Below are 11889 nucleotides of genomic sequence, written 5' to 3' on the forward strand. Positions count from 1 at the left end.
GTAGTCTTATATTACTCTAGATAAAAATAAATTTCAAGGTATTGCCCACACCCTTTTCTAAGAGAGACAGAGAGATTCTGAATTTTTGTTTTATTCTACTGCTGTGAATTCAAGTATTTTATTTTCTTCTAAGGAAAACAGTTGCTTCATTACAAAGTAGAGATGGACTATTGACAACAAACCCTCCTAAGATGGTGGCAAGGTAGCTTCATAAAAAACAAAGTGTAATCCTCATTATTCATTAGGGGCATTCAGGATCAGCTATTCAACCATCTGTCCAAAATGCTATAGGAAAGATTTTCAGCTTTGGCTGGAAATGTCCCTTTTAACATTAATATCCTATTATTTTTGACAATATGCCTGAGATTCTCTTAGCTCAAAATAAATCCAGCATGTACATTGCTGGAAAAAGATACCGTGTGTCTGGAATTTATCTGTGACCTTTCCCTAAGGTTTTCAATTAATTCACATCAAAATAATTTTAATGTCATCAGTGGTACAGGTGCTTATATTTTAGGAAGCACAATACTTGTTGTATTTCAGATATAGAAATACAGGCTGCACATCACCTAGCTGTGGGCTGAAATCAATCTATTGCTCAGGACTGACTATCAGCAGCTAATAAGGGGAGAAACAAGTTCCTTTTTAATTTCTAAGAAAAGCAGTAAAAGTTAGCTTGTGTTATAATTTTAAACCCAAACAGCCAGTAATTATGCTGTCTCCAGGAGGCCAAGGTTTTTCACTTGATAATGTAATTCAGCAAGTATGGCTCTGTAATGGGGGGGAGGGACTAATGATTAAAAACAAAAAAGCCAGATTTGTCTCTACTGAATTTTTGACCATTCTATGCACCAGAGAACATCTGATCTTTTAACTAAGTACAAGTTTTTTAAATAATATTAGTCTTTTGGCAACACAGTCAGTACCAAGGTTAATGTAAATATAGCCATCTGATTTGGGCACATACAAGGACTCTCCATATATAAATACTAATCTGTTAAATGACAGCCTAAGATATCTAATAAGTATACTGTCATTCCCTAATTTACACGCACACACACCCCTCTTCATCTGAGGCATAAAGTAAATAATTTTTTAAGTACATTCACAAATCTAGAAGCAGACCTACATGTATTTGGATACTTATAACAAAGGTAGCAGCTCTGCATAGAAGTAGAGAAAGGGTGGTCTTTTCCAAAAATGTGTTAAAGATGAAACAACAGGCCCTAAGTAGAGTTGATCATGCTAAGCCCCATGCCACAAACTGAAACTTAACTTACAGTTTTGGCTGTCCCAGAAATTGAACCTTACACCAGGCAATCATGAATCGCCTGTTCAGCATGACTTAAGTAATTTACCTAAAAAGCCCTTGCTATCATACCCCATAGTAACCTTATAGGAACCAATCCAATTTTTGCCTACTGTAACGCCCCCCTCCCATAAAAATGTCTTGCTGGGAGAGCTCTTCAGAGCTCTTTTATCGCTGCTCCACTGGATACTGTCAATTCATGAATCATGGCATAGAGCCAGTAAGATCTTTAAAACTTACTCAGTTAACTTGTGTTAACAATTGGTTCTGGGTCAAATGAATAGCTATATAGGAAAAAATATAACCTGATCCATACTCCTTTTCGCACGCGCGCGCGCGCGCACACACACACACACACACACACACATTTCTACTAGATTAGAAATCTAAATGTGAAAGGTAAAAACAAAATTTCCAGAAGACAACACAGAAAAATACCATAATGAACTTGACATAGGGAGCAATTTCTTAAAGAACCAAAAAATCGCTAAAGGAACAATTACTCATCAAAAACACCACTAAGAAAGTGAAAAGGCCGGTGTGCCTGGGTGGCTCAGTTGGCTGAGCAACTGAGCTCAGGTCATGATTCTGGAGTCCCAGGATCCAGTCCCGCATCGGGCTCCCTGCTCAGCAGGGAGCTCTGAAATTCCCCCTCTAATGCTTGCTCGCTCGCTCTCATTCTCTCTAATAAATAAATAAAATCTTTTAAAAAAAAAAGTGAAAAGGCCAGCCACAGACTAGAGATATTTGCCAACACAGATGTCAGATGAGAGTCACGTCCAAAATCTATATAGAACTTCTACATTTCCTAAGTAAAAAAAAGGGGGGGGGGCACACAAACCAGCAGAAAGAGTAGGCAAGAGACAAGTACTACACAAAAGAGAATATCCAAATGACCAGTAAATCGTGCTCAAGTTCATTAGGAATCAGGCAAGTACAGATTGGAACTACAGTTTCCCTATACTTGCTGATCGAAATAACTACAGTTTAAAAGGCCAGCCATATCAAGTCTCAGGATGTGGAAAGATAGGAACATAAGGCGCTGCTGGGGATTTAAATTGGTTTAAGCACTTTGACAGCGTCCACTAAAGCAGAACATAATGAAAGCCATTATGATCCAGCAATTGTACCAACAGACGTGATTAAGAATAGTCACAGCGAACTATTCGTAATAACCCCAAACAAGCCTTATCTCTATCTACGGATATATAAATGATGTCATACTCACACAGTGGAATACTACAGAGCAAGGAAAATCAGCAAACTACCTCTAGAGACAGCCCGATGAACAAATCTCACAAACATAATATTGAGCTAAACACAAGTCAGTCACAAAAGAACACCAGACATTCACACTGATAAGAAGTCCCCGCATTCAGGATAGTTAATTCTGGACAGTAAAAGCAAAGGGGGTAATGACCAGAAAGAGTGATAGGCGGGGTTGCCCCCCAAAATACAAGATGTCCAGTTAAATTTGAATTTGAGATCAACAACAAGCAAGCTTTCAGTCTAAGTGGGTCCCATGCAGCACTGGGGACACGTATTTTTATCTGCTCAATCTGACAGCCCCAATCAAGAGAGAGGCTTTGGGGGGCACCTGGGTTGCTCAGTGGGTTAAAGCTTCTGCCTTCGGCTCAGGTCATGGTCTCAGGGTCCTGGGATCAAGCCCCGTATCCGGCTCTCTGCTTAGTGGGGGGCCTGCTTCCTCCTCTCTCTCTCTCTGCCTGCCTCTCTGCCTACTTGTGATCTCTGTCAAATAAGTAAATAAATAAAATCTTTGGGGGAAAATAATTTCAAAAAAAAAAAGGGAGAGGCTTTTGGAGTACCGGTTAATACTTCATTTCTTAATGTTCATTTGGTGTTCATCCATTATGCATTTCTCTGCACTTGTTGTACTTCCCAATAAAGACAAAACAAAGTACACTCAGTACAGCTTCACGGATTTTAAAATCTCTCATGAAAGTGCTACTCTTCATCACTGCATGTGGGAGCTGGGTGCTTCTTAGGAGGGGGTCATCGGTCATCTAAAGCGTTGCAGGGCCCAAGCCGTGGGCTCTGCTTTCAATTTTTATTAAAATTACTCCTACATAACATGCTTTTTTATTTCTGGAATCTTTTTGAGTAGCCTCCCTCTCTGGGGTCCTCCTTTTTGGTATGGCTGGCTGAAGCTTAGCAAAGGGTGAAGCTGGGCGGGAAGGCCAGCCTTTACCCATCAACCAAAAAATTACACACATCACGGTTCAACAAGCAACTCGGTCAGGCCAACCGACCCAGGAGGTCAGAATTCAGTGGCCTGAAGCTACAAAGGACTGGGACTTTAGGGCCAACAACTTGGAAGCAGACACTTTGGAATCCAGAAGGTCAAAGGCTTCATTCAATATGCTGCCTGCGCTCTACATTAACCAGAGCTTTACACAAACACCTTGAGGGGTTCCCTGGAGTTCCCTCCCACCCGTGTTATCACCTACCTTCTTCTGGAGATGCAACTGCAACCCCCAGGAAAATGTGGTGAACAGTGTACAGGAAAACACGAATCACTTTTCTGCTGTTGTTTAAATAAGGGGCTATTTATTACAGACAAGATTCTTCGGTGCTCAGGGTTTTTTGTGTTGTCGTGTTGTGTTGTTTTGTAATTTCATCTTCTTTTGAAATAAGCTCCTCTCAGTCTTCAGCGAGGAAAAAACTCCAAGTTTGGAGGCTTCACTCTATAAAGCTTAGGACAGAACTTTACAGACTGGTGGAACCCTGGTTTCCTCTCAGCCTCAACAGCCTCCAGGGGCCCAGGTTTCTTTGCTTTAGTAACAGCAACTCTATTTCTTTCTTCCACACGGGCTTTCAAGGACAATGACTAGGCACCTGGGCTGTGGAGACAGGTTGCCTGGGAGAAACCCAATTTCACACTGAAGCTTTGTAACTCTGGCCATTCAGGGAGTGATTCATTTCTCCATGCCTCAGTTTCCTCAACTGTAAAATGGGAATAAAAATAGGACCTAAGCAGCAAATGCCGTGCAAGGCGACTGAAGCATGGCACCTGTCATAGCTTACACGCTCAGCGATGGCTGTTACCACCTTCACTACCCCTGGCTACGTTCGCGGGTCCTGCCCCCCATGAAGAATCTACTTATGTATCTGCTGTAGTTAAAAGCAACCAGATGCAGTTAGACTGGGGGAAGAGGAGACAGAGAATAAGGGTTCCACTGGCCTACAAAGTTTGGTTCAAGTTGTGCCCAATGCAGCAGGAGGATGCTTGAGTAGGGTCGGGGGAGTTGGCCACGCCTGGACCCCAGATTCTGGCCTGGACCTCTGACTTCGGGCGCCCTCACTACTCACGTTGCGGCTGAAATTGTTGCCAGGCAGCAGCGGTAGGGCCATGGCTCTCAGCGTCCGAGGGTCAAGGGGCCGAGAAGAGGGGCCAGCAGGGAGCGGCCACCTCTCGGCGGCGTTGTTTAAGCCCCCACCCCACCACGTTACCTAGAAACGGGAGGCGGCGTCACGGAAGGAGGAGGAGCTGCGGCTAGTCGGAGGGGGCGGGGCCGGGGCGGGGCCAGGCAGGAAGTCCCCCCCCGCCCCCGGCGCTCCTCCTCCCCCGCCCAGTCTCACCCACCCCGCCGAGTGCGGTCTCCCGAGGCTTTTCTCTCCACACGCACTGTGCACACAAAGACAGACAACCACAGCCCTCCCCGCCCCCGCCGCTTTCTGGTTTAACCCCTTTCTAGAGCTTAGGCTCCTCCGATTCTAACCGCATTCTTCGGCCATTGGCTTATTACATTTAGTTCAAACACAGAAAAGTGCAGAAAACAATGTGACATCCGCGCGATCTCAGAAATGTTAGCACCGCCTAATGTTACAGTTACATCAGCTTTCATTTTGTAGTTAAAACGTTCGAGATGCATCCAAAACCACACTCCCCCACCCCACCCCACCCACCGTGAAAACCCGTTCAGTCCTCCTCCTGTACATTTTTATACCTGAACTAAACGTGTGTAAGGTGCTTGTTCCTGGTCTCATCAGGGTAGCCGGGGCGGGGGTAGGTGGCACAAAACGCAGCGCCCGTCTTTCCATGATGCACCCAAGATGCCCAGGCCAGGAACCTCCTGGAATCATCTCCCCTCACCTACCGCCAGCCGCTCCCTGAGTCATAATGCTCAGACACTTTGGTATCTCTCAGTCACCCCTCTCTCCTGCTCGGCTGAGACCCCATTATTTCCTGCCTGGTTTTCTTTAAAACCACCACCAAAAAAACAGAACAAACAAACAAAAAAACAACACTAACTGATCTTCCCTCCAGAGCCATCCTCTTATAATTCGTGATACCTATGTCCGGGGTTGCCTTCCAATACCATTGTAGCTTTCTTTGCCCCCACCCCCCGCCTGCCCCAGCTCTGAGAAACCACTGGCAGTTTCCAAACAGGACTCTGTGGTTTCTCTCCTGTGGATTTTGCCAATGTCACTATCTGCTAGAAACACCCTTCCTTCCTTTCATCTGGGTAACCCCTTCTTATTATTCAGGACTTGGTTCAGTGTGGGAAAGAGACACGGAAGGCTTTGCCATTTCTGGGAAATATTCCTTCGTCTTCTCCACTCCTCCATCTGTATTAGGGGCCCTGTCATTGTGGCTTCAGTGGTAGTGAATTGTAATCATACTCATTTGACTTTCTTCAAATGCCAAATTATTCCAAGGCAGGAACTCTATCTCCTTTCTCATTCACGACAATGTTAACCTTAAAAATAGAAGTTATTTTAACACCAAGAATGGATTTATTCAGGAAAGGCAGAGAATTGCAATTTGGGAATGGCAAAGAATTCCAATTTGGAACATTCTAGCTGCAGCAAAACCCTGAGTCAGTCTAACAAACAAAGGAGAGAAATGTTACTTTATGGGGAAGAAGGAGGAAGTTGGGAGGGGTTGTTCTGAACAAAAGTCCATTGCAGAAAAGCAAGAGTTCAGAGTGATTAGGGTTTCTCATTGGCTGAATTGCAGGGGTAGTTGATTTCTTACAGGAGATACAATGTACAGCTTTTTCCTATTAGAGTCCGTAATTGATCATTCTTTCAGCTGAGAATTCTTCTGCTAGGGCCTGTAACTGACAATTCTTCCTGTAATTGACATCAAGTGGTAGCAGCTCCCTCTTCCTAGCCTCCCAACTCCATTTCAGTGAGGTTTCCCTTTACTAACTTTCACAACATACGTCACCATTTTCTTTGTTTACAACATACATTACTGTTCTCTATGTTTATAAATTTTGCACTATAAATTGCTGCTACCTGCTTTTTCCACCTAAGATTTTTTTGAGATTTCTACATGTTAACAGATGTAGATATATTTTATTCATTTTCAATGCATTGTATGATTATACCACAAATTACTGATCCATCTGTTGTCATCTGTTGATGTCATCTGTTAATAACAATTAAGTTGCTTCCAATTTGTCACTAGTTACTATCAATTCTGCAATGAAGAACCCTCTCCTATTCCTTTAGAGTTTATCCACATGCCTAAGGATGGAATTGTTCACAATTTCAACTTCACTAGATCTTGCTAAACAATCTCCAGAATTGTTGAGCCAGTTAAGAAAGTTCCTTCTCCCTTCATTCTTTCAACAATGGGTATTAGCCAATCGTAAAATTTTGAGCAAGTATCTAACTATATATTCAATGGTAAATGGTTGTTACTTTAAATTGTTTCTCCCTAATTCCTATGCAGTTGGTTATCTTTTCACATGCTTGTTACCTTCTTCAGTGATTCCTCTATTTATATCTTTTGTTAATTTCTGTATTTGATCATTTGTAATTTTTAAAATATGTTCTATATAATCTTAGGCACAGCAAACATCTTCTCCTAGTTTGTGGTTTGTCTTTTAATCCACTTAACATACTTCTTTGTTGTATGTGAATGTGTCATTTTACTCTACTCAAATAGATCGTTCTTTCCCATTATGGTTTGCACTTTCTGTGAATTCAAAAAATTCTATAGAACAAAATTACCCTCTTATATGTTCTTACAAATATTTTTAAGTATTTCTTTCTTGTTACTTTTTAAATTGAGACAGTTACATCCCAATAGAAAAATTGCAAGAATAGTGGCTATCCTCTCCCAGATTCCTCCAGTTGTTTTCTATTTTACCATACCTGTTGTATCATTCCCTCTACACATACAATTTTTTTTCCATTTTAGAGTAAATAGCAGACATCACGCCCCTTTACTCTTAAATACTTCAGTGCATATTTCCTAATAACGAAGACATTCTCTTACATAACTAAAGTACAACAATCAAAATCAAAACCTTATTATTAACAAAATGCTACTTTCTAATCTAAAATACCTATTCATATTGGGTTAATATCCCTCTTAGCAAAAAAAAAAAAAAAAAAATTTAAAAAAATCTGTTCCAAAATCTGATCTAACATTCCTCATTAATTGTCCTATCTCTTCCTTATCCTTTAATCTGGAACACTTGTTCCATCTTTCTTTGTCTTTCCTGACCTTGATATTGTTGAAGAGAATAGGCAAGATAGTTGGGAGAATGTTATTCAATTTAGATTTGACTAAGTTTCCTGGTTTCCTAATGAGTCAATTCAATGGCTTTTTGAATGGTTTTTTGTTTATAGCTTTTTTTTAAAATTTGTTTTCAGCTTAACAGTAATCATTGTTTTTGCACCACACCCAGCGCTCCATGCAATCCGTGCCCTCCTTAATACCCACCACCTGGTTCCCCCAACCTCCCACCCTCCGCCCCTTCAAAACCCTCAGATTGTTTTTCAGAATCCATAGTCTCTCATGGCTCACCTCCCCTTCCAGTTTCCCTCAACTCCCTTCTCCTCTCCATCTCCAACACCAAAAGAGAAATGCTGTGTCCTCATTCATCAAAGGAACAGGTACATACTGAGTAACACCAAAAGAGAAATGCTGTGTCTTCATTCATCAAAGGAACAGGTACATAATGAGTATTTTAACCATCAATGGTGAGGTTAAGTGTGACCACTTGGTTAGGGTGTTGTATGCCAAATTTCTCCCCTGTAAAGTTACTATTCTTCCTTTCCAACTAATAAGAATTTTATGAGGAGATACTTTGAGACTGGGTAAATACCAAGTTCATCATTAAACTGCTAGCGTCAGTAGAGGCTTTTTTTTTTAAGATTTTATTTATTTATTTGACAGATAGAGATCACAAGTATGCAGAGAGGCAGGCAGAGACAGAGAGGAAGAAGCAGGCTCCCTGCTGAGCAGAGAGCCTGATGCGGGGCTAGATCCGAGGACCCTGAGGTCATGACCTGAACAGAAGGCAGAAGCTTAACCCACTGAGCCACCCAGGCGCCCCTCAGTCGAGGATTTTGCCCAAATCGTTTATGATGCTGCCAAATGGTGACTTCTTAATTCCATCATTCCTTCTGCACATATTAGTTGGCAATCTACTTCGAGGAAGAAGTTTTCCTTCCTCTCCACCTTCCTTTTAATTGTTTCACCATTTTTCAAGCACTTCTTTGTGCTTGTCACTGCAAGATAGTCAAGATATCTATAAATATAGGTAGATCTAGATATTCACATTTAGCTATATCCCTTTCCATTTCTGTCGATGATAGATAAAAATACATACGTTAAAACCCATGTGTTTATACTGATACATCCAGTTCCAGTCAATACAGTGGAGTACATGCTGGAGTTCCCCTTTCCACATCAGTAAGGCTCATCTCCAATAGTCAGAAACCTGATTCCAATTACTGTCAAAATATTTACGTATTTGCTCATACTAAAAGACCCCAAAAGCCATTTCGGAATATCTAACTGATGTAAATGTCAGAAAAAAATGAACCTATTAACTAGAGTTCAACATTTATTTTCAGAGTTTTTTTTTTTTCTTTAGCTTTACTGGATTTAGTCAAAATACTGTTACAAAATGACTTAGGCTGGATTTCCTCCTCCTCTTTCCCCCCTCTCTTGTTTAGAGCACCAATGTTACTTATGGTACTCATTTGAAAAACAATCTGGTGCATTCTCTTTTGTATTCCTCATCCTTTTGCTCCATTTTTTTGTCTTGTTCCTCTTTGTCTTCTTTTGAAGTTGTTTTTTCCCCCTTTTTCCTTTGATTAATTTAGTTAGTGGGTTACGTGCTTTGTTACTTTTTCCAAAGAATCAAAATTTTGATTTATTAATTTGACCTACTGCTTTTAGGGCACCAGCCTGGCTCAGGCGGTGGAGCGTGCAACTCTTGATCTCAGGGTTGTGTGTTCAAGCCCCCACATTGGGTTTGGAGCCTACTTAAAAAAAAATTGTGACACTACTGCTTTCCAATACTAGTCTTCATTATTTTTCAGCTCTTACTTTTATTGTTTTCTTCCTTGTGCTTTCTTTTCATTCATTTGTTGTTCTTTTTCTCACATTTTACGTTGATATAATTCATTCATTTTCATTATTTCTATTGATTTAAGTGTTTAAGGCTCCGAATTTTCCTCTGATCTCCACTTTAAATGTATCCATTGGTCTCTGATATATAGTGTTTTCATTACTTGTTTGTTTGAAGGTTTGGGGGTGGTTTGTTTGTTTCTTTAGTTATTTGTAATCTTGGCTTATTATCTTCCCTTTCACCCAAGAGAAGAGATTATCTTATTATCTTCCCTTTCACCCAATAGAAGATTTTTAAATTTCTAGTTGGAAGGGTTTTTTGGGTTTTGTACTTAAAGCTAAGTACACCTTCTGGTACTTACAGCTAGAACTAAAATTCTAGCTGTACTGCACTGTGGTAAGAACATGTTGATGGTAATATTTTCATTCTATAGAATGTATTGATGCTTTCTTTGTGACCTAATACTTGATCATTTTTTTGTGACTATTCCACTTGTAGTCAAGGAAAAAAAAAGTAATACTCTCTTTTATTAGGTCCTAAAGTTCAGAATAGATGAAGGAGATCTATTGTATTGATTGTTATTTACTGCTGCATCCTATTTATATTTCTGCCATTTGATCTATTCTGCACTGGGAGTGATATATTCAAGTTTCCTCTTACCGAACTGTTTCTATCCAGATCTCCTTGTATCTGTACTTTTTGCTTCTTAAACATGGTTATTTGGTGCATAGGTTTTCATAGTTGTTATACCTACAATGTGAAATTGGCTTTTAGGGTTATAAAGTGTCCTGTTCTGTAATGTGTAATTATTTTTTTGGCCTGACTTCTACTTTATCTGATATGGAGGAGCACAGGCTCCACTTACGTGTTATTTCCATTTGCCCATGCCTTTATTTTTAGCCTGTCTGAATCATTTTCACTTAGATAGATCTCCTGTACACCACATACAGTTGGGTCTTGCTTTGTGAACCACACTGAAAATATTTTCCTTTTAGTAGGTGAGTTAAACTCAGTCACATTTATTGAGAAGTCATTTTTAATCTCAACTCTGATATATTATTTTATATTTTATATTGTTGTATATTTATACACCTGTATATATACTTATGTGTTATGTATGTTTACTGTTTCTTTTTCTTCATGATGTGTTTTCTTTGCTATTATAATTTATAAATTTCTTTCGGTATTTAGGAAGGCTTGTATCTTCTAGTATTTATTTTTGTACTTGTAACTTCTTTTATTTTAAAGATTTTATTTATTTTTTTGACATACAGAGATCACAAATAGGCAGAGAGGCAGGCAGAGAGAGAGGGGGAAGCAGGGTCCCTGCCGAGCAGAGAGCCCGATGTGGGGCTTAATCCCAGGACCCTGAGACCATGACCTGAGCAGAAGGCGGAGGCTTTAACCCACTGAGCCACCCAGGTGCCCCTGTACTTATAACTTCTTTAGGAGAATTGAACACCTCCCATTTTACTAAGTAATATTGAATTTTTTAAAGATTTATTTATTTAGGGGCACCTGAGTGGCTCAGTCAGTTAAGTGGCTGCCTTTGGCTCAGGTTTGATCCCTACGTCCGGGATCAAGTCCCACATCAGGCTCCTTGTTCAGTGCGGAGTCTGCTTCTCCCTCCTCCTACTGTTGTGTTCTCATTTGCTCTCCCTCTGAAATAAATAAATAAAATCTGTTTTTTATTTATTTATGTATTTATTTGAAAGATAGAACACGGGAGAGAACACACAAACAGGGGTAGGGATAGAGGGAAAAGAAGACAGAGAATCTCAAGCAGACTCCATGCTGAGTGTAGGAGCCCATGTGGGACTCAATCTCACAACTCTGAGATCATGACCTGAGCCCAAACCAGGAGTAAGACGCTTAACCAACTGAGCCACCCAGGCGCCCCTTAAAGTGATTATAACCAATACACTGAAATTTTAACTTCAGTAAATAGACTTTTTATTTCTAGAAGTTTCCTTTGTTCTTTTACATCTACATGTTCTTTCTTTAAAATGGAATTCTGTTTTTTACTCTTAATTTATTTTGCTTATCTTTATCTCTTTAATCATTTTAAATATGCTTAGTTTAGAGTCCTTAACCAACAATTCTGCTCTTTTATGTTCATGGGGTTCTACTTCTCCTGCTTGTGTTGGCTGAGCTTCCTTAAGAGCAAATTGTTCCCTCACATGTTTATAAATGTTTCTGGTGATCCCAGCTATGTGGCAAGTTGCAGTACTTAGACAC

The 11889-nt window shown here is 40.3% G+C and overlaps 1 protein-coding gene across 3 annotated transcripts in view; it reads right to left on the bottom strand.

Annotated features, from left to right (window-relative positions):
* The window catches only part of EFHC2 (EF-hand domain containing 2), a 186367-nt gene extending 180780 nt beyond the window's left edge, over positions 1-5587 (bottom strand). The window contains exons 1-2 of one of the 3 annotated variants that reach the window (XM_032330120.1): positions 4640-4746; positions 3778-4273 (exon numbers count right to left, since the gene is read on the bottom strand). Coding sequence is in view for 1 of the 3 variants with exons in the window: in XM_032330117.1 (XP_032186008.1) it covers positions 4640-4681 (42 nt within the window). In the remaining 2 variants the exon portion in view is untranslated. Of the gene's footprint in view, positions 1-3777; positions 4274-4639; positions 4783-5277 lie in introns of those variants that run through there. The other 2 variants (XM_032330121.1, XM_032330117.1) reach the window with 2 other exon arrangements.
* Between the last annotated feature and the right edge of the window lie 6302 nt (positions 5588-11889).

Source organism: Mustela erminea, chromosome X (assembly GCF_009829155.1).
Source record: "Mustela erminea isolate mMusErm1 chromosome X, mMusErm1.Pri, whole genome shotgun sequence".
Taxonomy (NCBI): domain Eukaryota; kingdom Metazoa; phylum Chordata; class Mammalia; order Carnivora; family Mustelidae; genus Mustela; species Mustela erminea.